The 24,689-nt window shown below is 32.0% G+C and overlaps 1 protein-coding gene across 1 annotated transcript; it reads left to right on the forward strand.

Annotated features, from left to right (window-relative positions):
- The first annotated feature begins 3,664 nt into the window (after positions 1-3,664).
- Positions 3,665-23,690, forward strand: LOC113752326 (receptor like protein 21-like). Its single transcript, XM_027296443.1, has 3 exons — positions 3,665-4,097; positions 21,161-21,298; positions 21,520-23,690. Exons 1-3 carry the CDS (start codon positions 3,665-3,667, stop codon positions 23,688-23,690), a joined length of 2,742 nt encoding a protein of 913 aa, XP_027152244.1.
- Positions 23,691-24,689: the final 999 nt, after the last annotated feature.

A 24,689-nucleotide genomic window follows, 5' to 3' on the forward strand; every position in this document is an offset into this window, starting at 1 on the left:
GCTGAATAACCGGGTTCCTTCATTTAGTAGATATTGAAGTTCGCGTCAAAAGATTTTAATGGCCAAGGACAATTCTTTCTCTCCTAAAAATAAAAATAAAAAAGAGAAAAAAAATGAAAAATGTGAGAGTATGCAGTTGATTATGTTAGCCTGCCAATCCACGGGTTTAATGTTGAGATTTTACCTAATAGTCGAACTGTTTGCTGATAAATATTGGTTGAATGTTTTATATTCTTAGATTAGTTAGCCAAGAAATAGAAGAGTCTTTGAGTTTAAAAGTTAACCAGAGAAATATTTCTTGGGATTTAGCCACTAATGCTTGACATGTGTTTTAATTGTATCTTGACAATGAGTAATTTGATTAATAGCCATTGTTTGAATTTGTTTGCTTGATTTGTTGTTTCTCATACTTGAGGACAAGCATGATCTAGGTGTGGGAGGAATTGATAGGATGCAAAATTGTAGACGGGATCCTCTGTCCATTATATCTGTCCATTTTTCCTATCTAATGCAAAACTACATTATTCTATTTATTAATACTGCTGATATGGCACATAACATTAAATGCATATTTATGGGATGTTTGGTAAATGGCTTTCAATTTAATTGTAGCATGGACGGCCTACTTTATGAATCAATATGACTGCACGTAACTGCAACTCTGATAAATTCAAGAATCTCATCCTCAAATGCTTGTCTAATCTCATCTGAATCATGCGGCGCGAAATTTCAAAGTAGAAGACTATGGATACAATTAGGATATTATTGAATTTGAAACCTATTTACCAAACACCACTTACATATGCATTTAATGTTATGTGCCACATCAATAGTATTAATAAGTGAAATTACGTAGTTTTACATTAGACAAGAAAAATGGACAGATATAATGGAAAGAGGATCCCGTCTGGCAAAATTGTTATTCAATTTATAATTATTTCCCCTTGATTTTAGCCAAATATTATTTTAATTACTAGATTTTACTTATATTTGATTAATTGTGCTAATTGTATGGAATTATGTGAGACGTGGATAAAAGGAGCAATTTTTCAGCATTCTAAGAGTTACTTTGATGGTGACACGTTCGGGGCCGGTTTCCAAGTCCAAGTCGAATTCAAGACCGTTTTTGAAGGAAGATTTTGAAGACTTTAATTTTCATTATTAGTCTTAGTATTGAATTAGGAAACTTGGAATATTATCTTTGGTAGTTTACTTTTTCTATTTTGGGGAATATATCTTATTATTAGTTTTTGATATTAAGTAGGAAACAAGAGAAACTAGGAAAGCCGGATTCCCGTTTGATTAAGAGTTGGCTAGCAATAATTTCGGGAGGACTCTTTGAAGTATCAGACACAACCGTCACTTGTTTCATTATTCTTCTTATCTTTCGTTAGTTTTAGGGAAAAGACCATATGCAACTGTATCAATGGAGTCTTGTAGATTTTCCTCGATGATGCGTGGCTAAATCCTTTTTCTAGCTGAGGAGTAACACAGATTTGGTTCATCTACATCTGTGAGATCTAATTGTTTTTATCAATTTCTATTATTCATTAGTATTCTATATCTTTTGGCTTAATTTCTTACGATTCTTTTTTATTTGAATATCAGGACCCGATATTTAATTCAACTTGATAATCTATTGTCAATTAGGATAGTTGAATCCGTAATTGTTTACTTGTCCCAAATAAGTGATGACTAATGTGATTGGGGCCACGTTAGGGAGATATATGATCTAATTTAAATAAATTTTGATAGTGTGTTTATTAATTAGAATAGGATTTTTGTAGTTTTTAATGCAAGTAAGAAATTAAATTTTACAGGCATACTTAGGGTTGCTTCTTGGTTAGAGAAGTAGTTAATGAGCGTACCTTAACTATCGAGATATTAAGGAAAAATTGGTTGTTTTATCGCATTTATTGCGTGTATGACAACTATAACCTGTTTATTAGTGAATAATTGAGATAATTCTTACATCGATGATCAGTTGTATGAATCACTTCCAAAGTTAATTCCTTGGCTAGAGCTTGTTAATCCTTGGTTTAATTTAATTTACTCTTGTTTAATTAGTTTTATTTTCATTAAGTGCTTTATTCGAATTTTAAATCTCCCAAAACCCCCCTTAATTGACTCTGTTTGAAAAGAAACAAGTTTCCTCCCAATCTCTGCGAAGACAACCCTACTTGCTATCATACTTGTTTACATCTTTTAGAGTAGGAATTTATTATTGCACAGGCGTGACACCTGTCACAAAGATATGATCTCATTGGCATTTGAGTCAAATCATTTCACCAGATATCACAATAACACAATGATTTTATACGAATATTTCATGAGTATATTTCTCATATAATTGCCATACAAGAAATTATATTCACTTCAAGTGAAGACTCAATCTTTTCAATTTTTTTCAATCCTATTAGCCAATAATCTCACCAGAAATCATCAACATGGATGACCACTAGTTTACTATTAGGAACTACTATTTTCTTGCCCAATAATTCTTTGTTTCATGTAAATGGCCGTAGTCTATTTACCTACTAGGAACCATTCTCACAAATCTCCATGGATTTTCTTTTTTCCAAGAATATCACATAAATAACTCAAGTGCATTCACATTATGTTTACACTTTTAAGTGTGTATCCATTTGGACAAACTCAAAGAAGACTCAAAGAAAGGATTAAAAAAATCAAAAACATGATACTCAATTTCATTTAATGTCATAAATAATTGCAACTTTAAAATTCATATTCACAAGTTGAAAAAAACAACATGGTATCGCATGAAAATTACAAACACTTTTTTTTGTGCACAATAAAAATTCATATCATTTGATTGTGTACCTTCAGGTAATGACTCTAATTCTTTGCATTCATTTTTAGCAAAGAAAATACCTCCACTATTTGTAGTACTTTAAATGTATGCAACTAAACACATAGTGCAAATCTCTTATAGCGTACATTTATTTACTTCAATATAGATGGTACAAAAGTCCAATTATTATAACTATAATTTATATAGTTCGAGGTACAAGGATCTCACCAAAGTTGTTTCAAGTAATACCAAATAAGAATATCGTAAATTAAATCCCACTGAGCACTTAAATCCATATGCATCTATATGATAGTGCATTTCATAAGAATGCAAAATTTACAACTTGTGAAAAATGGGCACTTATATGACGTTTATTACAGACTCAAAATTCTCAATCATAAATTTCAGTGGTGACTCCAAGCACTTTCCATTCCTTTCTCATTCTAAATTTGATATGCCATATTAAATGAGCAATAAAAGCATGAAATTCATTTCACTCGTTATGGTTTACGAGCTATATGAGATGTAACAGCTCTAGGACACACATCATGGCCATAAACACTAATCAATCGAAATATGGAGTAGTATCCATATACTAGTATAAACAAGAAAGTCACAAGCACAGATAATGGGTATATGATACACGTACAAGCATGTATATCTTTTATTAAAGATAACACATTATCATACAAGCCTCAAGTAGTGTGCAAAACCTTCAATGGCATGCACATAATCTATGAATTGAAAGAGATTTACTACTTTGTATACAATATATCAAATTTATCCAAATTAGTGGTTGCAAGTTAGCTAGCTAATGGCACATTCACAGAGGCTGCATCGGAAGAGGAGGCGATGGAGGCTGGCGACTCCTCACAGCAAGTTAATGGAATTATGTCTGCTGTGGCAAACGGTGCACTCGCGAAGGTAGACCAAGTTCATGACCCACGTGATATGGTGTCAGGTGGAGACACACCCCTTGTGGGTACAAGTACAAGTACAAGAATAGAAACGAAATCCTCTATGCCTCAAAACCCACTGATTAAAGATGTGCCAAAATTTAAAGATGTGTTCGAAGAATTTAAATGGGAGAAAATACATGGTAAGATCCCCCTCATGTATCAAAAGCCTTTTCGTCATTTAAGACCAATATGTAAGGATGACAAAAATGAAGAAAAAGAAGATGATGCACAACGCGATAAAGACAGAGATCAAGACCAGAACCTAGTTCACGAGCAATTTACCCAAGTTATTTCAAAGAAAGTGAGGAAGCAGCTCTCAAAAACAGGTAAAACAATGCAAACACGTCAAGATGTTAAACCAAATTCCCATGCTCACTCACAATCCCACAAATGTGGGGCACCCTCATGTGGATGATTTCTTTTGATTCATCTATTATGTGTTTATATTAGCAGATTTTTCCACATGTGCATATTATTGTTGATCCTTAGTTGTCCCTCTTTACTTAACAGAGGTCAGGTTTGGCCCCCCTCTAATTCGTTGTACTCTTTTCGGTTATAAATAAATTAAGGGATGACATCCCTTTTAAAAAAAAAAAAAAAAGTTAGCTAGCTAGTCAATCTGGTCAAGCCATATTTCAAAAATTGGCACGAGTCAATCACAAGTTGATTACATTAATTAATATATTAATTCTTCTCTATGTTTTTTTTTTCAGTTGTGTATTATATATACTTACCATTCTAGCCAATAGACATATTGTCATGGCAAGTAACTAGATTTACCTTAGTACAATCATTATTGTTACCAGTTTGCTCATTGGAAGAAATAAGAACTCTTTTTTTTTTTTTTTGATAAGAAGGCACTTTGAAATTTCTTCCAGAATGTATGGTGGCAACTTGTCTAGTGCAGCAATGAATTGCAATTGTTCAACAATTTGAACTCCTTGATCTGCTTTTTTGATGCCATATTTTTTCCTACACATCCTTCCAAATATTTTGACAACTGGATAAGAAATTTCATAAAAGTTATGAACTTCATTAGAAAGATTATATAATAAATAATTCAAGCAATGGAATTCAACAACTTCTCTTTTCTAACGTTTCCTCTTGAACTTTCTTTTCCGCTTATTTATCTTACTTGCCGAGATCTTCTTAGAACTTTTTTTCTTCATCCATTGGTAGGCTACTCTAGTCATTGAGTTGATAATAAGAACTTGCAAGTTGAACTCCATTTTGATCTAAATCACTTTAAAATTATTATTCTGCTAGAACAAAAATATAAATGTTAAATAGAAAATTCAACAATAATAAAATAATCTTAAGTATAGCAATATAAGGATGCATAAGTGTAAAGGGTTGAAGCACGAATACTCATTCTTTTTAAGGTAATTCAAGTGTCTATGGAAGAATCAACTCCGATACAGGAGGATTTTTTGTTTGTCACCTCTAAGATACAACAATCTAGTCACATTTACTATCACTCTCACCATTCTACACAACTAAGACCGTATAACTCCACTAACACCGATTTTTCTTGCCAAGTTATGAGATAGAAATGTAGAGAAAATTGGGTGTCTTTCTCTTGTTACTTATCACTCTCAAAGTACAAGTAGTAGTGATATTAGTACTATTTTCTAGTGACGGGAATTTTACATACGTACAAGTTAAAAAACCGAATTACACCCGTTCACTGCAAGTATACAGGTCAACTAGTAGTTTAGGGTATATATCGGGTCGATCCCACAGGGAAGAGTGAACAATTACCGGTATTACTAAAGCTTCTCTATTATTTAGACTATCAATGAATTATAACAAATTTATCCTACTGAAATTATACAAAATAACAAATAAAAGCTCCTTAGGTTATGATATCCTTAACTACTCATGCAAGTACTATATTTGGATCATTGAATCCTACATCTAGGCTAGTTATGGTGTAATTTCCTTAAACATGTGAAATCTACTTTCGTAGTGAATCAACTATACTCATAACTAATCCATACCTATTTTCATGGTTATGAAATTAGCTACAAGTTTATTTCTTCAATGAAATTACATGAAATGAATCACTAAAAACCACATAGGTGCACCTCTACTTTCGTGAGTGTACTCCCTATGTTTAGCACTTCTTGAACTAGTGTCAAATCTCAATTTTCATTGCAGAAACAACACCTTAGATAATCACAATCAATGGTACCAGATTAATCATGATTTAAAAAGCCAAAGTGCTAAATAACTTGTTCAAATCATAGCAATCAAATAACCAAATAATAAACACTAACAATCATAGAAAGTTCAACCAAACCCAAGGTATAAACTTTAAAGACACATAATGAACACAAAATCCAGAACTTGTATATTAACCAAACTTTGAATCAAGTACAAAAGATAAAGAGTTTGGAAGGAATACAACCCTTGTCACATGAGCTTTCTTCCTTGCCTTCTTCATCCTCTATCTTCTTCTTTATCTAGCTAATAACAAGAATGGATGAACTATCCTACTCTATACTAAGCTAAACTAACACTAGGAAGATGAAAGAACTACATTTCTGCAACTTCAAGCTTCTCCGTATGTCTCTCCATCTCCCCCAATCTTGCAATGAATTTGGCTATTTAATGATGAAAGGTTGGTCAAGAAATGAGGTTTTCAACTCCCTTTTACAGCTGGAAATGTTTCTCACATGTCTAGCATCACATGTGAGTTGGTGGAGTTGAAAATAAACTTTCCGCGTAAAGAACAGCCTTCTCTGACCACAATCCGGCCAAATTCCGGCCGGATTGATACAGTGACCATTTGGTCACTTCTGGTTCAATTTCCAGCTCTGCTCCGATTTTGACTCAACTTCAATTGAACTTTTCTTGATGATAAAAGCTGATTTAGCTCTTAACCAAAACATGAAAATTGTAGCCCTTTGAGTTAGCTTTCCAATGCATAAGAATCACCTTGTTTGGATTTGTGTGGGCTGATAAATGACCAAAATACCCTTGCCTGCTCATTGCCCTGTTCCAGCTTTGACTATAGAAAAGTAGCCACTGTAATTCGGCTTTTTGACTTGGAAAACCTTCCAACTGGATTCAAATGTTTTCACCAAAATTGTAGATCTATCTCTTATCTTTAAATTGGTTCAAGAATCATTTCAATCCGATCACTGTAGCTCAAGTTATAGCCAAAATACGAAAATGTGTCAAAACTGTCAAAAATGCACAAAATCCAAGTAGAAATTGATAAAAACCTCATTTAATCACTTAAAAGCATTTTTCACTAATTATAGCCAAAATGATTCATTTTCTTCCAATAATATATCCAAAGTGACTAAAAATAATATAAAATATCATACAATTATTACGTAAATTAATCACTTATCATCTAGCTGAAAATTCACACACATATATAGGTGATAAAGACTAGACAAAAGCATAAGTAATAGTTGTAGTAGGCTACTAATAATTCTATCACTAGGAACATATAGATGATAAAAGTTAGTTAAACGCCATATGTTACAATAGTAATAATATGCTAGATAAATAGTAAATAAAAGTTATTGTAATTGAAAACCTTTAATTTCTAATAAAAAGGTTAATTAATCAAATGTAATCAATTGCCACTAGCTCCAAAAGCCGTTACCAATTTTTCTCTCTTGTAACATATGCGTTTAACTAAAATTTGAGTATTTTATTAAAATACTACAACAATTGGCATACTAGAGATTTAGTGAAAGTATCACTTTTATTAACTAGTATACTTCCACTGTCCTTACAGAGAAAATCTTCCGAAAAATACTATATATTAATGTTAATGTTATAGCCACATGCTTTAGAATCAGAATCCAGTTTTAGAATCAGACAGTGTGTAAACTTAAATAAATCAAAATAGAGAGAAATTCACCTTGCACACTAATATAGACTTAAACAGCCATGAGTACTTCATCTTTAACTGCTCTGGTGTACAGACAAACAGCAGTAGAAACAGCATGGTGGGGAAGCTGCTCAATCACAAGGGAATATAAAGTGCAGTGATTGGTATCGTATTTTTTAGTGCAACAGGTCAATCATTAGAAAGAGTAGATCTTTAGATGTCTTATTTTATTCTTAAGAAACTTAATTTGTAGACAATTACGCTGAGAATTAAGAACATTCTAAGTAGAATATTCCTTTCCAAAATCATCCCCCAAAGACCTACATAACTAAGAGGAAAGATAAGATCAATAAGGCCACCATGTCTAAAACCTCTTTCACGAGGAAAGGGGAAAAAAAATTAAAGAATCATTAAAACTGACTGAAAAATGAGCAATGGTTACACGACTTTGCACCCACAAACAAGAAAGCAGGAAACCCCATCAATTCCATGTTAACATATAATCAGAGATAGATCTACAAGCTGCAACTGCATTCTTATTCTTGCTAATAACAATAGGTACCATCCAAGGGCTTGCCCCCGGGGGGGGGGGGCATGTGCCCTCTAGTGGCTAAAATATAATTCTAGTTTTAGGCATGGTATTTTCAAATAAATTTAGTTTTGCCTTATAAATTTGTAATTGTGCCCCTCCTGACTTTTAAGATATCGGATATTAGAAATTTTTTTTAATTTTTGCCCCGGATAACTTGTAGACAGTCAATTTATAGATGTACCTATAATTGATTTGATAACAATTCTTAATTAAAAAACAAAATAACAAATATGAAATATTATCCTTGTTCTGCCACTACAACACCTTTTTTGATCTTTTTATTAGCGTCTTAGAATATATTTTCTCTGTCCCATTTTGGGAATACCACATACTTTCAACAGTGCTTAGATTTTAAATGGCTGTGGGTTATGTTCTAAAAATGCCGTGTTTGAACTGGCTATGGAGCCTGGCTTGTTGATCCATTCAAAGTAGGATCGACTGGTGATGGGAATACCTTTGAAATGTTTTCAAGCTCCTTTGGGGAAAGTGGGATCCCTTTATGGTAGGAACGCATTGACCGTTTCTACCGTAGGAGCACAATGTGGGCGAGGCACGTGTGAGAGACATTAGATATGGCCACCTGCGGAGAATAGTGGTAGTTGAAGTTATGCGCATGAATGAATGAATGGATGCGTAGGAGGAAACGGCTTGGACCAAAGCATACGAAGAATGCAAAGTTGAAAGTTGTGTGTAGATTGCAATGGGACAAATACGTGGAAATCTATTATACTAGAAATTTATTAGTCCGTGTTTTCTAAAAAGATTTCTAATAATATGACATATATTCTTGAATTATTTGACTCCTTAATCAATTCAAATAATGTAATTTAATAGTTATTAGTTTGTTTAGTTCAAATGTTTAAATCACTATATTTTAGTTAGAAAAATATTTTGTTAAACTAACTTATCGAAAAGCCTCTCTAAGTAAATATTTTATTTTAACACTTCCTTTGGACATAAAAATCCTAGTTGAACTAACTTATCAATAACCTTTTTTAAGTAAAATTTACTATATTTACTACTTTTAACGTTCCCTTAGTTGCAAATGACAAATAGCACATATACATTTTAACATGTGTCATTTCTCAAGGATTTTGAATTATTTTAGTTTTTAATTAATTTCAATTAATGTCATCTAATGATTATAGTTTGTTTAATTTACATGTTTAGATCCTTATATTTTAGGTAGGAAATATTTTTGTTAAATTACATTATCAAAACACCTATCTTTATTTTAACATTGCTTTTAGGCAGAAAAGGTTTGGTTTAACTAACTTATCAATAATTCTCTCCAAGTTAAATTCTTTACTTTAATGTTTTCCTTAACTTCAGATGAAAAATAGCATGTATTGTCATTTGTAAAATTTTTTGTGTATACGATATTATAAATTTAAATGAATGGTTTGGCAAACTAATAAACATCAATGCATGAGTGTCGTAAAAATGTAAAAACGATACATTTTTCACTCAATCCTATTGTACAGATTGAGAATTTTACTTATTGTCTTAGTTATATATATATGTAATAGGTGGAGGGTTCTTTTTATCCAAAACCTTCACAAATTTCCAAAATCCCAATTCCTTTTTCCTAGAATTTTACATTTATTTTAATTCACACATATTGGCTCCACAATTTGGTCCAATCAAACCATTTCAAATTCTTTTGTTTGTCATCGGTATGCAAATTAAATTTTCACGATTTTCAATTCCTCCCTATGTCTAGTTGACCCTTACTTACAATATCAAATTTATGTAAAACTTATCCAAATAACATTTGCAAAATTTTAGATTGATAATACAAAATTTAATTACAATTCCTAGGGTTGTATAATAACGAACTAATAACACAAATTATTTACAATTTTAGTATAGACCTCTTTAGAGGCTCCCAACTCTCCATCATTTTTCCTTATATTTTTAATTATTTTTAATTAAATAAATAACTTTCAATTTTTGCATTACATACTTACCATGTATGCGGTTATAAGTTAGTTACATTTTCAAAATATTAACAACATTCAAAATACTAGCACAATTTGAAATTACATACTTATCATATAGGCATTTATGAATGAGTAACATTTCTGAAAATATTGACTAAACTTAACATACTAACACAATACCACACTTATAAATGATTATTGCTAATAAGGAAATAATATTTGAAATCCTTCAAATTGGTAATAACAAAATGAAAACAATTTATCAAATATAAAAGATAAAACATACTATCAAATTCAAAAAAGAACTAGCATTTACTCTGGTGATTCTTTTAGGTAATTCCAACATAAATATGTATTATTAACTTTGGTAATTCTAACTTAAATATGTAACTACTGTTTAGACATTAAATTAAAATGTCCAATTTATAAACATACAATATTTATATTGTCTAAAGTTAAAAAATCAAAAGAACAAATTTATGTATGAAAAGACAAAACTTGAATTTTTTGTTAGGGCACTACCCAAAAGCATACTATTAATTTGGCAAGAACAAAATAAAAAATAACTTAAGAAATATAAAAAAAAAATAATATCAATTTCACAAAAGAAATAAACAAATGACGGTAGTTTTTACATTTCATATTCTTTATTTGGGACAGTTAAGGCTGGGCAAAAATACTCGCTAATTTAAAAATCTGTCATATCTGATTTGATTCGATCCAAAAATTAGGATATTCAATTCATATAATTTGATCGGATTAAAAAAGAATTGAGTACCAGTTTAGATATGGAGCGAGTTAAGGCTACATAATTTAAAATTAATAGATACCCGATGCGCTCGCATATATATATATTTTATTTTTATAGATATACTATAAAATAATATTTTTAGAGCTAATTGAGTAATTTCATTCAACAAATTGGATTACAAATATGAAAAACTATAGTTTGTTTATAAGTTTCATTTGTAGAGGTCATGATCTTATATTTTTTAGAAAAGAGTTTAATTAATATGAAATTTATATTTAAAAAAATATGCTACTTATTTTAAAATTTTATTTATTTTGAATTCTTTGAATTTTTTTCCTTTTTTCTTGTGTTCTATTCACATATTTGTTTCTTGCTAGGAGATTTTTTTGAGAAAAAATCTTTATTAAATCTTATATGAATATGTAAAATAAACTATTAAATTAGTATAAACTATTTTTTAAAATTTAAATAATAAGCGGGGCAGAACGGGTACCCGTTAATCTGATCCTATCTCAATGGGTTATCCACTGATATGTGGAGCAGGTAAGGGTAAAAAAATAGTTAATCTACAAGGTGCTGGTCAGATCAGTCAAATGATGCACAAAGTGGGTACTCGATCTGTGCCCACGCCTAGGAATAGTGTCTATCAATAATGCTAAAAAAAAGTTAATATAGTCATTTAAAATCTTCCTTTGGATTTTGCTGTGATCTGTTTTGAAAACAAGGACATTCTAGAATAAAGTAAAAAATACAACTTCACAAGGCCCCATTAGGATATATTTCAGGTGTCATTTTTTTAGAAATGTATGATTAATAAGGAAAAGTAAATAAATACAAAGGATGACAGATAAGATTAAATAAGGAAAGTATATAAACATAAGGGAAAGTAATAATTATTAACATGTGTGTGTGTGTATATCGTAGATTAGATGAATATTGGGTATATTAACGAGTGCCCAATGGACACCTATTAGAGAAACCCAATTTCTATTCTTTTCATGTACTATTTTAGATATTTCATAATTGAAATTCAATGCTAATGATAAGGTTTGTTTATAGTAATAATTCAAATCGGTATTAAGTAGCTACTTTCATTAGTATTTATATTTTTTTCCTAATTTTTCTCATTATTATTATATACAAGTACATAGTGTTGCTTTGTTTATTTTTGTTGACTTGAGTCTTTCTTAAGGTTCATTTGGGGTTACAGTGACTTGTCAAAAAGTACTTATACTAGTTGAGATTTTGAAAGGATGTGTCGTGTGATTGATGAAGAAAAAGGTGTTGATGTGTGGGTATTTTGACTGTTTTGGTGTGTCTTTTTTTATGGATAGTGGTTAAATTTTTTTGGAAATGTTTTATAGAGGGTTACTATATGTATGTTTTGATCATTCAAAGACAACTTTCAATCAATTAACCATCATATTGGATGAAACTTTCATTTGTATAAAATGCAAATTATAATAATGGAACACGAGCAGTACAACTATGCAAAATCAGTCATTATTTGTTGCAATTCAATTAAATTTGATTTATTTTCAAGATTCTAAATTTTATATTTTGGGTTCGACTTAAAATATCTTTTAACTTGTATAAACGACCATTCGTTCCTATAAATTTTTATTAATTCTTATGCTCTCTCCTTTGAAAATGGATGTAGTCCAAAGCAGCATGCATGTGATCATGGCGTTGTAAGTGCTTTCCAAAATTACTGACGTTAGCACTTAATACTTTGAACAGAAATTCAGTTGATCAAGTATTAGTTTGCTTTTGAATTTCTTTTTAGCCGTGAAACACTTCACTCATATGTTGACTTAGCGCTATTAATTAGAGTACATGTAAAATTGACAATGTTTACTGAAATAAATCTTCTCCAAATAGTATGAGTTATAAATTGGACAATGTTTAGAGTATTTATTAATGAGTGATGGGTTTAATATATGTTTTCAATCTTCTCCAAACTATATTGCTTTTAAAATACCCCAAACAACATTTTAATATTGTCCAACGCAAATATTGTCAATGGTTGGTACTCCAAAACCCTTTTCCACCACAAACGGTGACGTATTGGAGAGAATAAGGCGTGCCCATTTTTATTGTTGACACGCACACACAGCCTACGGTAGGAACGGTCAACGCGTTCCTACCATAAAGGGATCCGAAGAAAGTGTAATGCATGAATCCTGCAACTTCTAACGTGGGACGCATATTCCATCAAATGGAACTTCTGAATTTCATAGGTGAACTTTTGAGGCAGTAAAAGATAAGAATCTGGTTGTTAGATCTAAGGGCATTAATGAAAATGGGCGAAAGTTTTTATGGCATCTTTTAGTAAATGATATTAATTTTGGGACAAATAAAAAAGAAAAGTACGGGACCAACACTTATGTAATATATTGCTACAAGTAATAGGTCTAAAATATCCTTCATGGTTACAAGATTTAAGACCTTATTAATTGAAGTTAAAATGGTACATCATATTTATACTCAAAAGAAGTTAGTAGAGAAATTCGGGCCAGGAGTAGTTCCAAATTTCATACTATTAAATAAGCACACATTTCCTCAAATGTCCTTTACAGAAACTGGGCATAAAATGATAAAATAGCATCCAGAAAAAATGCAAAGCTTCATGCTTAACTTCATCATAATCAGTCAGTCTATCCATTCCTGTCTTGATGGATAAAAGCGGTATTCGTGTCAATCATTGATCAACCATTTCAATGTTTGCGAGTTCTTGACTCTGAAGGGGGCCTGCTGCAAGCTCTGGACATAAGCTGCCCTCCAATTTTAACGACCTTTTACTTCATTGAATTTCTGTCGGCTAGATTGGCAGAAATTAGCAATTTCTTATTAGAAAAACGAAAAATAGGACAACAATAATGTATGCACCCAAACTAGTAACTGAATACTCTGTCTCCAATATCTCTTCTAAGCTTAGTCCACCAGAAAGTAATTTATTATTCTCAGTCATTTTGCTAATGTTAATTTTTCAATTGAAAAAAAAATTTGTGCAAATAATTTTTCACATGTCTTTATTAATCTCCTATTTTCACGACGATACAATTTAGTCTCTTACGTTCAAAATAAACTTTCTTTTATCCCAAAATCTATCTCGCATCACTTTTTCCCATCATGCGCCTGCGATGAAAAATTCATGGGATAAAAAAGGCATCACATCTCAATAATAAAATTCTAGTCAATAAAATATAATATAAGAATCCCTAATAGAAAAACTTTAATAAAGCAAAATCAGACACATACCGGGAAGTAGCCACCAAGAAAATACAAGTGCAGTTAGCAAATAATCACCTCGTTCCGCACCAATTTCACTAGCCAAAACATCTGCCCAAGCTCTACACTCCACATTTTTCTACTGCTGCTTGACCACATTTTCTTCAATTGTACTGAAATTGGACCCATAATTCATTCAACCCACAAAATTTCCCAAAAGAAAATGAGCGTCTCCAATTCAAAAATAGAACCTTCTAATTTTACTCATTATAATTACAAATTTTGATTTTTTTTGTCAGTAAAAAAAATGAAGGAGGCCACTCAAAATATTAAACCACATATAATGACAACTTAATAAAAAATAAGATTTGAATTCTTTATTTCTCACTCTATCAAAATTGAAAGTCCTTGGTAGTGTGGTTTAAAAAATGGATTAATCTTTCCTACACCGACAGTGTATACACTATCAGTATTAGATAAATGACAACTATATAAAATTTAAATTAAAATTTAAATTTTACATACATGTCATGAATCAAACGATAATAATATATACACTGTCAATGTATAAAAGATTACTCTTAAAAAATTTCCATGTTTGAAAGCAAAGTTTTAAATCAATGTGTACGCCACTAAAGTAAAAAGCCTATATGATGGAAACTGCACGGACAAATTCCCATGCAGTGAAAAGCAAAAGAAGCGGTGGAAACGAGTCCTTGGTAGTGTGGTTTACAAAATTTGATGTTTGAAAGCAAAGTTTTAAATCAATGTGTACGCCACTAAAGTAAAAAGCCTATATATGGAGACTGCACGGACAAATACCCATACACTGAAAAGCAAAAGAAGCGATGGAAATTGTGCCAACTTGCGGAAAGCAAAAGTGTCTTGTGTTGTGGGGTCCCTAGAAATGCAATACACGCCTGGTTGATAGGCCTCAAGAGTCAAGAGTCAAGGCGGATGGGGAAGTGGGGCCCAGGCAAAGTTGCTACCAGCAAATGCCGCCAACCGACTACCCCCTGAAAAGGTAACGTCCTTCTCGAAAAAAACCGCGGCCATCTAATCGAATAAAACCGTTATTTGAACGCAGTTATTGAACGAAACTCATGGTCTGCCTTCTTTTTTTCCTTTTTCTGTCACAAGGGAAATTTCATTTTCCCTTATGCTTCTCCAAATATATATAAGTGTGCAGTGTTTCCATTTGATCCAATTATGACTCAATTTCGATTGATTCCCATAGTCCAATTGGGCTATCTCCCCTTAAAATTGATTGGAGTAGAAGTCGGAGTAAAGTAAATATAGATGTTATTGATTGACCAAAAAAGGATAAAATATCAAAAAACTCAATATAGTTTGTTAAATGTTCAATTTAACTCCTTTTTATTTAAAATCTATTTTATAACTCCCTGTAGTTTCAACTAAATTGAAAATTGGACGGAAAACATTCAATCTAATGGTTATACGTGAAATGTCAATATTGTCTCTATATAAATGAACTCCCTATGGTTTGTTGAATGTTCAATTTAACTCTCTCTAGTTTAAAAAATTACACTATGACTCCCTACGGTTTCGACTAAATTGAAAATTAAATGGAAAGCATCTCACACATAGTAGGGGCAATATTGACATTTCACACACAACCATTAGATTTGATGCTTTCTGTCCAATTTTCAATTTAGTCAAAACTATAGGGAGCTATAGTGTAGGTTTCCAAATCAGAGGGATTTAAATTGAATATTTATCAAATCATAGAGAGTTTTTGGGTATTTTACCCAGAAAAAAGATATAAGAGAAATTTCATTTTCATGATTATCGGAATTTAATTCATGTAATGCACAAATAATCTCAACAGGAAGTATCAATTTATTTCTCAAAACATAAAGCCTACTTCACATGTCTCAGGAGATTGCAAAAAAAAAAAAAAAAAGCAGTAAATTTAAATTAGATAAGAAACAAAAAAAGATAATTAGTATCCCTAGTTTACTCTGCAGTTTATAACGTTCGATGAGTTCGTTTGTGCTCAACTAACTATATTCGGTCGAGTTTGAGTAAACTAGCATAACCATGAAAGAGTTCTCCCACAATAATTAAGAAGATTTTTTTGCAGGTTAATATATTTAAACTTGACGTGGTACAAATGTTAGATATAGTAAGTGTAGTTGGTGATGTATTGCTTGAGAATCCCATATTTAGTTTGTACCAATCCAATTGGAGGAAAGTGCTATTTATTTTACCCGACAGCAACATACTGGGAGCATAATTTCCTGGATTATTCGCATCAAAACCTAATTTTTACATTATGTTGTTATATAAATTTTTCCAACAGCACAAGGAGGCAAACTTTTTGAGTTTTGAGATGTTAGTATGAACAATGAATGGTTTGGCTCGACGACTGAACCATCGAACTGGACCAATTTTGATTAAAGGGTTTAGTTCTTTGTATTAGTCAAAGTTGGTCAACCCAAGAAAGTCTCCGTCATCTTAAACTTCTTTCATTGTTAATTCATTCTTTGAATCACCTCTCAACCAATCATCCCATTCTTCATCACCGCAAGAAAATCCTTTAATTTTCCCCAGCAATAATTGAATCTTGGCCTAAACCATGTTGAATCTTTTCCCTCTTTGTACTTTGTAATTTACTAATTTTCCAGAGTAAAATATAAAATTTAATCTTGTATATGTTTTGATTTTGCTAAGATATTGCATTACAAAGTATACTTTTTATTTTTTGAATTCGAATTGCTCTCGCTTCTTACCATCATTTTCTTTTAGTCAATTAGCAACTAAGTGTTACTTCCACGCTTTTTGATAGAGTGTCTTATTTATTTATCAAAGGAAAGCAATTGAAATCACAATCATACAAAATACCTATGCACGAGTTGCGCTTTGGTGTTCATAATTCCAATTTGGATTTATCAACCGAGTGCCCAACACGTCGAGATATGTTTTCAAATGTTATAATTTTAAAATTATAAGATTAATTAGAAAAATAAAATAAATATAAGAAAATATAGGTCAGATTAAATAAAAAAATATACAAATGCTAGAAAATGTAATAATTATTAGTATGCGTATATACGTAATAGGTCAGATGAATATTAAATATGTAGGGTGCACATTAGAAAATACCTTCCAATTTATATCGCAATGACATTTATTGTTACCTTTACATTAGATACTTTCTCGATTTGGTTGTATTTTTACCCAAAAAAGAAAAAAAAAACTTGAAACTGTCCGGGACACCCCAATAAAAAAAAATGTTAAATACATCTGAACCTCTTATGCACGAACTAAGTTTTATCCTTCCGTCTCAATGGCCTTAAATCTCACTCAATAGTTCGGCGAGTGCCATAATTTTCACCCCGGTATTTTGTAGCTATCCATATTATCCTGTTCATTGTTAGCAGACAACTGATAAAGAAAGTTCAGCAAATGTTAAATGGTATATTGGATTAGCCAAAGGGGTTTCTTTGGCATTTAGTCCGTTTATTAGAATCTGACCCGTGCTTTGCAGGCTGCAGGAATTGGGCTAAGTTGCAAAATCTGAAGTCTTTGTACCTCGATGGTAACAAATTCAACAACAGTATAATTCCATGTATAACTGCAATTACTGAACTTCAAAGGCTGTCCCTCCGTTATTTGGGTTTAGAGGGATCGTTTCCTATAATTCACTTGCTATCTATAATTCTTATATGAGACTTTCAATAACCTTTTTACACAATTTTCTTTGACTTTGCGTCTGTTCTATTCTTTGCTTTTCTACTTCAGTTGTTTTGGGTCCTGTTCAGCACATAGAAATTAATGAATATCTAAACTTAGAATGATGCAGCATTATTTATTTGTAATCTATTTCAATTAATAGCTCTTAAATGTGAACTTTATTGATGTGGAGCAAATTGCAAAGCATCTTATTTGTTTTTCCTTTTACCTTCGCAAGCATGGGATTAGAGGGTAACTTAATTTACATATCCAAAGTTTGTTTACATTTTAATAATTGGCTATGGACTTAAGAAAGAAAAAAAAGGGCAAATTATATTTTACATTTTATATTTTACATATTTTATATTTTTGCACATAATCTCCTCATGGTTTCAAAAACTATACATAACCCCTTCATGATTTGAATTAACGTGTCAAAGTGACGGAAATAATCATTCGTAACAGAACCTTTAAAAATGTCGAAATTACATTTGTTTAAAATTTAAAATGATTGAAGTGATGAAAATATATAAACATAATATACATGATGCACTAATCCCATATGATTTTATATTTTATCATATAACCTCCTTATGGTTTAATGTTTTATCATATAACTCCCTTATGGTTTTCAAAATATACACATAACCCCCATTGTAGTTAATAAATAGTTTTCAACTTTACATAGAAGCATTTTTGACATTTTAGGTGATTTCATTATGAATTACAGATTCCATTACTTTGGCACTTTAATCCAAACTATGAGAGAATTGTATAAAATTTTTAAAATCATAGGGGGATTATGTATAAAAATACTAAACTATAGGGGGGATAAAGTGTAATTTGCCCAAAACAAATCGCCTGTAGACTAACAAATGAGTAGACTAACAAATCTTTTTTCTTTTTTCTTTTTTTTGTAGTTGTGAGAGATGTTGCATATGCCAAAATTATAAAGCATAGATATACAGAAAAGATAAAATTGTAGAATCCATTAGCATGAGAGTTGTTGGACCGCAACCTGCCCATTCAAGGAGCTCTAATTGGATCATCTTCTTGCTGCAGATTTCAAGCGTCTGGAAAAATTGCAGTTTCTTGACTTAAGCTTTAATCAATTTTCTGGTTCCTTGTCCTTTAAAGGTACGCATATCCAGTTTGAGATAAAGGTGTATATAGTTGAACTGGGATACAAAAAAAATTACAGTCCTAGAATAAGCTAGATGCGAAATAATTTTCTTTGGATCCTGCCACATGATTTGGAGTATAACCATTATTTTCTCTTTCTATTTCAAGATTATAAGGATAGGACAGAACTATCTGTGTACTTTTCCCTATTTCTATAATTTGATGTTATATTATGTCCAAATTCCAATAAGAAAATAGATTCCTAAAATTAACAAACTTTGCCTAAATTTCTAGATTAGCTGAACATTAGAATTATCCATTCATTTTAGGTGGTTTAATTAACTTTCAATTGCAAAATGGAACATGAATAAAATGTGGGAGTTCTATTTGTGACTCTAGAAGGATCAGTAATTTGATTTTTCTTTTCATTTTAATTTAGAAATCCATTCACTAACGACCAAAGAAAAATCAAGTACATTTTTGTCCTATTCTGATCTTATGTTAAATATCAATACTTAATATTATAAGGGCTATTTGGTTTATGAAGTTACAGGTCTAGTAATGAATTCAAAATGTTATTTTTCAGGAAAAAGTGAATCACCAATCACTAAACCTTTCTAAAATCTAATTTAGCCTACTGTAGTGTTTCCTATGTCAACTGAACTGCTAAAAGTAGAGAAATAAAATTTACAAAAAAAAAATGTCACTGCAAAATTTTAAGAAAATATTATATTGGCCAACAAGTAAAGAAGAATATAAAGCAGAATTTCTTCGAAAAGAAAGAAATTTAGCATTTCCTAATTCTTTTATGAGACTTTCTTTGACCTTACGTAAATTTCTTTGACTTTCTGTTTGTCTATTTTTTCTTTTCCGCTTCATTGTTTTAGTTCTTGTTTCTCACGTAGAAGTAAATGAATATCTATACTTATAATGACTTAGTATTATTTATTTGTACTCTATTCCAATTAAAAGCTCTTAAATGTGAACTTTAATTGTAAAGCGTCTTATTCTTTTCAATTTTACGTTCACAAATATGGGATTAGAGGGGTGGCTTAATTTACAGATTCAAAGTCTGAAAGATATTAATTAGTTGATTTTATTTTTATAGTGGTGATATACCAAAATTATAAAGTATAGATATACCAGAAAAGATAAAAAAGCCCAATCCGCCCATTGTAAGAGCTCTTGGATCATCTTGTTGCTGCAGAATGCAATTGTCTAAAAAATTGGAGCTTCTTAACTTATATGATGCTGGATTTTCTGGTTCCTTATCCTTTACCTAGAATAAGTTAGAATCGAAATTATTTTCTTTGGATCCTATCGCATGCTTTGAAGTATTAAGTGTCATTTTCTCTTTCCATTTCTCTTTCCATTTTCTCTCTCTCACACACCTACACACACACACACACACTCTCTCTCTCTCTCTCTCTCTCTCTCTCTCTCTCTCTCTCTCTCTCTCTCTCTCTCACAGATGCACACATATTCTCTCTCCCTCTCCTACACGTATTTCTTGTATAACATGCACTTTTAAACATAATCTCTCCATCAAACACACAAAATATATATTTTACTTCTCTTGAAGATAGACATTTGCACACTAAATTTTGCAAATTGTTTCTCATATGCACATACAAAAAACATACTTTTCCTATTAGCATGCAGATTATTAGTATAAAAAATTGATATTTAAAAAGTTAATATAGTACAAAAGTAAAACGTAATATTACTATTCAACTATATAATTAAAAACAAAATAAAATATTTTAATTTAGTGCTCGAATTTAGCTGGTTATCAAACATATTTCACTTTATGAAATTTAGTAAATTTAGGTTTCAATTAAGTTTTAGTTTTCAGTTTTAGTTTTTAGTTTTATCAAACGTCCCTTTGTCTACCACTACCAAATGACAAAGCTGCCCCTGCAGAGTGTGCAGCTCACATGCAATGAATTTCGTCTATTTTAATCGAGCAAATGGATAGAATAGCCCAATTTGATCCTTTTTAGCTGTTCAGTGGATCAATTGACGTGAAAAAATAGTATAGTGGATTAAATAAGACTTTGAAAATTTTGTTGACCTGTGGCATAATTTACCTTGTTTGAAATATACAAATTCTTATAGAATAGGGAATGGAGATGCAACAATAGTTATGTAATTTTGATATATCCAAAACTATAATACTAACATAAAGTTTTGAACTGCAGAATTGAAGCTGGAGAACTTGAAGGTACTTAATCTTGAAAATACAAATTTTAACAAACTCTCAGACATTGAGGCTTTAACTTCTCTCAAAGCCTTATCTTTGAACGGTATTGGTATTAATGATTCCTCCGTCCTTCAAGGTAATAAGATAGGCTATGAAAGGCTCGGTTGCTTGCATGAAGTTGCTATTTACTTTTAAAATGTTGATTGAGAACGGACTGAAAATTGACAACAACATTTCAGTTTTGTTGTGTGTAAGATATGATTTCATGGTTTCTGAATTGGCTATGTATTGACAATTCATTCCAATCATCTACAAATACTGTATGAATAGTTTACAAGGAACTTGTTTTCTGGGCAGGAATTTGCAGTTTGAAGAATCTCCATGAACTTGAACTAGGTTGGAATAAATTTAACGGGTCTATTCCTATGTGCTTCAGCAACTTGACATCTCTTCGAGTTCTTGATCTCTCCAACAATATTCTCAGCGGAAACATCCCTGCAGCTCTCATTACTCCTCTCGTACACCTTGAGTATCTATCTCTCTCTGGTAACCCTTTTGGAGGTTCTTTTTCTTTCAGTTCTTTGGCCAACTATTCGAAGCTTCAGGTGTTCGAACTTGTACCTCAAAGCAATGATTTACATGTCGACACTGAGGATCTTGCTCTGCCCCCACCATTTCAGCTAAAGGCTCTCTATTTATCTGGCTGCAACTTGAATAATCAGACTCAAAAAATCCCAAGTTTCCTGCTCTATCAGAAAGAAATGCAAATTCTTGATCTTTCTTCCAATAAGTTAGTCGGCCAGATTCCTACTTGGCTTCTGCAAAATAATGCAAACTTGGAAGTTCTTGTTCTAAAGGATAACTCTTTTACGGGTCCGTTTCTTGTGGATGATTCTCTGGGAAAAAATCTAAGTCTATTAGACATCTCAAACAATGACGTCAGTGGTAAGGTTCCTCGAAATATCGGTTTATCTTTTCCATTTCTGCGGTGGTTGAATTTGTCAGGAAATTCATTTGAAGCCAATATTCCCCCGTCATTGGGAAACTTGACAATGGCAGAATCAATTGATTTGTCCCACAACAAGTTTTCAGGGGAGGTGCCAGGTCAAATTGGAACTGGATGCTTAGCTCTTATTATGTTGGTATTGTCTTATAATAATTTGCATGGCAATTTTCCTTCTGGGTCCACGAACTTAACAAGCCTAGAATTCCTTCACTTGGATAATAACCATTTTATTGGGAGCATTTCACATGGATTATCTCGTTCTCCAAGTTTATCTTTGCTAGATATTTCAAACAATTCTTTTCAAGGCAAAATTCCAAGTTGGATTGGAAATTTTTCATATTTGGAGGCTCTTGACATGTCAGCCAACTTGCTAGAAGGTAGCTTACCAGATGCTATATGCAAACTTTCACATCTTGAATTTTTAGACCTCTCCAAAAATCAGTTGATCGGACCTTTACCAGCTTGCTCCGAGCTTACGTCATTGAAGTTCATCCACCTGCATCACAACATGATCTCAGGGCCCATCTCAAACATGCTGTCTGGGAGCTTCAATTTGACGACACTCGATTTGGGTTACAACAAGCTGTCTGGCGGTATACCACGCTATATTGGTAAACTTAAAGAGCTCAGGGTTCTTCTACTGGGGGGAAATGAATTGCTTGGTCATATTCCTTTGCACTTATGTCAGCTGCAGAATGTGACAATTATGGATCTTTCTCAGAATAAGTTTTCTGGGCCACTGCCTACATGCTTCAACAACATTTCTTTTGGCAGCGGGCAGTTCTCCACAGATGCATTTTTTAAATATTACCAGCCTTTTGCATTCCCCATAAACCTTCCTTTTTTGGAGATAATCTCTTCCGAGCAAGAAATAGTGATATTCACAACAAAAAGTAGAAGCGAACACTATGCAGGGAATATATTGAATTTCATGTCTGGACTTGATCTGTCATGTAACCAATTGATTGGAGCGATTCCTCCTGAATTTGGTGATCTCAGACATATCCGGGCATTAAATTTATCCCACAACTACTTGCAAGGATCTATTCCCTCAAGACTTTCCATGTTGAACCAAATAGAGAGCTTGGATCTTTCTTACAACGATTTGAGTGGTGAAATACCTTCAGAGCTAGCATCATTGACTACCTTGTCCATCTTCAATGTGTCATTCAATAACTTGTCTGGCAGGGTGCCTGATACATGGCAGTTTGCAAACTTTGACGAAAGCAATTATAGAGGAAATCCAGGTCTATGTGGACCATTGCTCAAGAGTTGTAACCCCTTTGCTCCACACCCTGAAAATGTTGGTGATCAAGACATAGAAGTTGATGGTGCAATTGATGTGGCAGCATTCGCTTGGAGCTTTTTTGCTTCATATATGGTGATCGTGATTTCATTAGTGGTAATTCTTTGTGTTAGCCCTTATTATAGAAGAGCATGGTCTTTTTATATTGATTATTGGATCCTATCGAGATTCTACGAGTATTACAGGTCTCGTTCCTCAGAGAAAAAACAAACATGAAAAGTGTTCAATTGGAACATGAGAAGGAGATGAATTGGTTTTAGTTACTCTATTGGGATTCTTCATTTTGGAAAAAGGTCCAATGTATCTGCAAGTATTGAAAGAGGAACTATATGAGCTGAAATTCTGGTGTCCAATATATTTTGCACTACAGTTTTTTTTTCTCACATTTGTGGTTTTATTTTCTTTATTTGCACAATTACCATTTATTTTCTGAATAGCCATAATTTTTTTGCCTAATTAATGTATGAAGATGAAGATTAGAGCGGCTTTGGATAATTTTTAATTGGTCAAAAGAAAATGAATGATCAAGTTGCGATTTTGCAATACAGTCGCTCAACTTGTTGTTTTCCTTTTTCTAGCAGCGTAGGGAGAGGAGAGGAGAGGAGAGGAGAGGAGGATTAAAACTCAAAATCTTTATATTTTGAGGTTTTAAACTTAGCCACTAGATGATTAACGAAAATGTGGCACAGCCATTTTTTATTTCTTGATTTATTAGTTTAATTAACTTGTAAAATTTGTGTATGTTTCACTAATTATTTTTTTTTACAAAAAAAAATCGTATTAATATGAAAATTAGAGCAGTTCAAACTATTTCTACCCATTCCCCTGACAATGATACAATTTAGACCCACATATTCTCTTGGTCCCAAAACCCACATTGGGCCGCAAAATGGCATCACAACTAAGTTCGTGCCCAAAAGAAATAGCAGAAAATTCTAGTAACATGTCCACTAGAAATTGTACAAGGAAAACTCTAGATGAAAGCCAGAAAGAAGAAAAATCACACTGGGTAAGTTGATAGATGAACATAATCAATCAAATACTGCTTAGGAGCTATCCAAAGAAGCAAGTTTACACAGCAATAACCACCTCATTCAGCACCGAAGTCGCCTGGCCAGGACGCCCGCCCGCCCCGGCTAAACATTCAATCTTTCTTTGCTGCCTCTTGACCATACTTTTTTCCCTAGAATTATACTGAAATTCAATCCATAATAT

This window comes from Coffea eugenioides, chromosome 11 (genome assembly GCF_003713205.1).
Source record: "Coffea eugenioides isolate CCC68of chromosome 11, Ceug_1.0, whole genome shotgun sequence".
NCBI classification, from domain to species: Eukaryota; Viridiplantae; Streptophyta; class Magnoliopsida; order Gentianales; family Rubiaceae; genus Coffea; species Coffea eugenioides.

Bases quoted from the DNA above. Each gene is read 5' to 3' on its own strand.
- LOC113752326 (XM_027296443.1), top strand. From the start codon at position 3,665: ATGGAGGCTGGCGACTCCTCACAGCAAGTTAATGGAATTATGTCTGCT. The intron at 4,098-21,160 runs GTAAAACAATGC...TTTGAACTGCAG, and splicing joins GAAGCAGCTCTCAAAAACAG to AATTGAAGCTGGAGAACTTG. The intron at 21,299-21,519 runs GTAATAAGATAG...TTTTCTGGGCAG, and splicing joins TGATTCCTCCGTCCTTCAAG to GAATTTGCAGTTTGAAGAAT.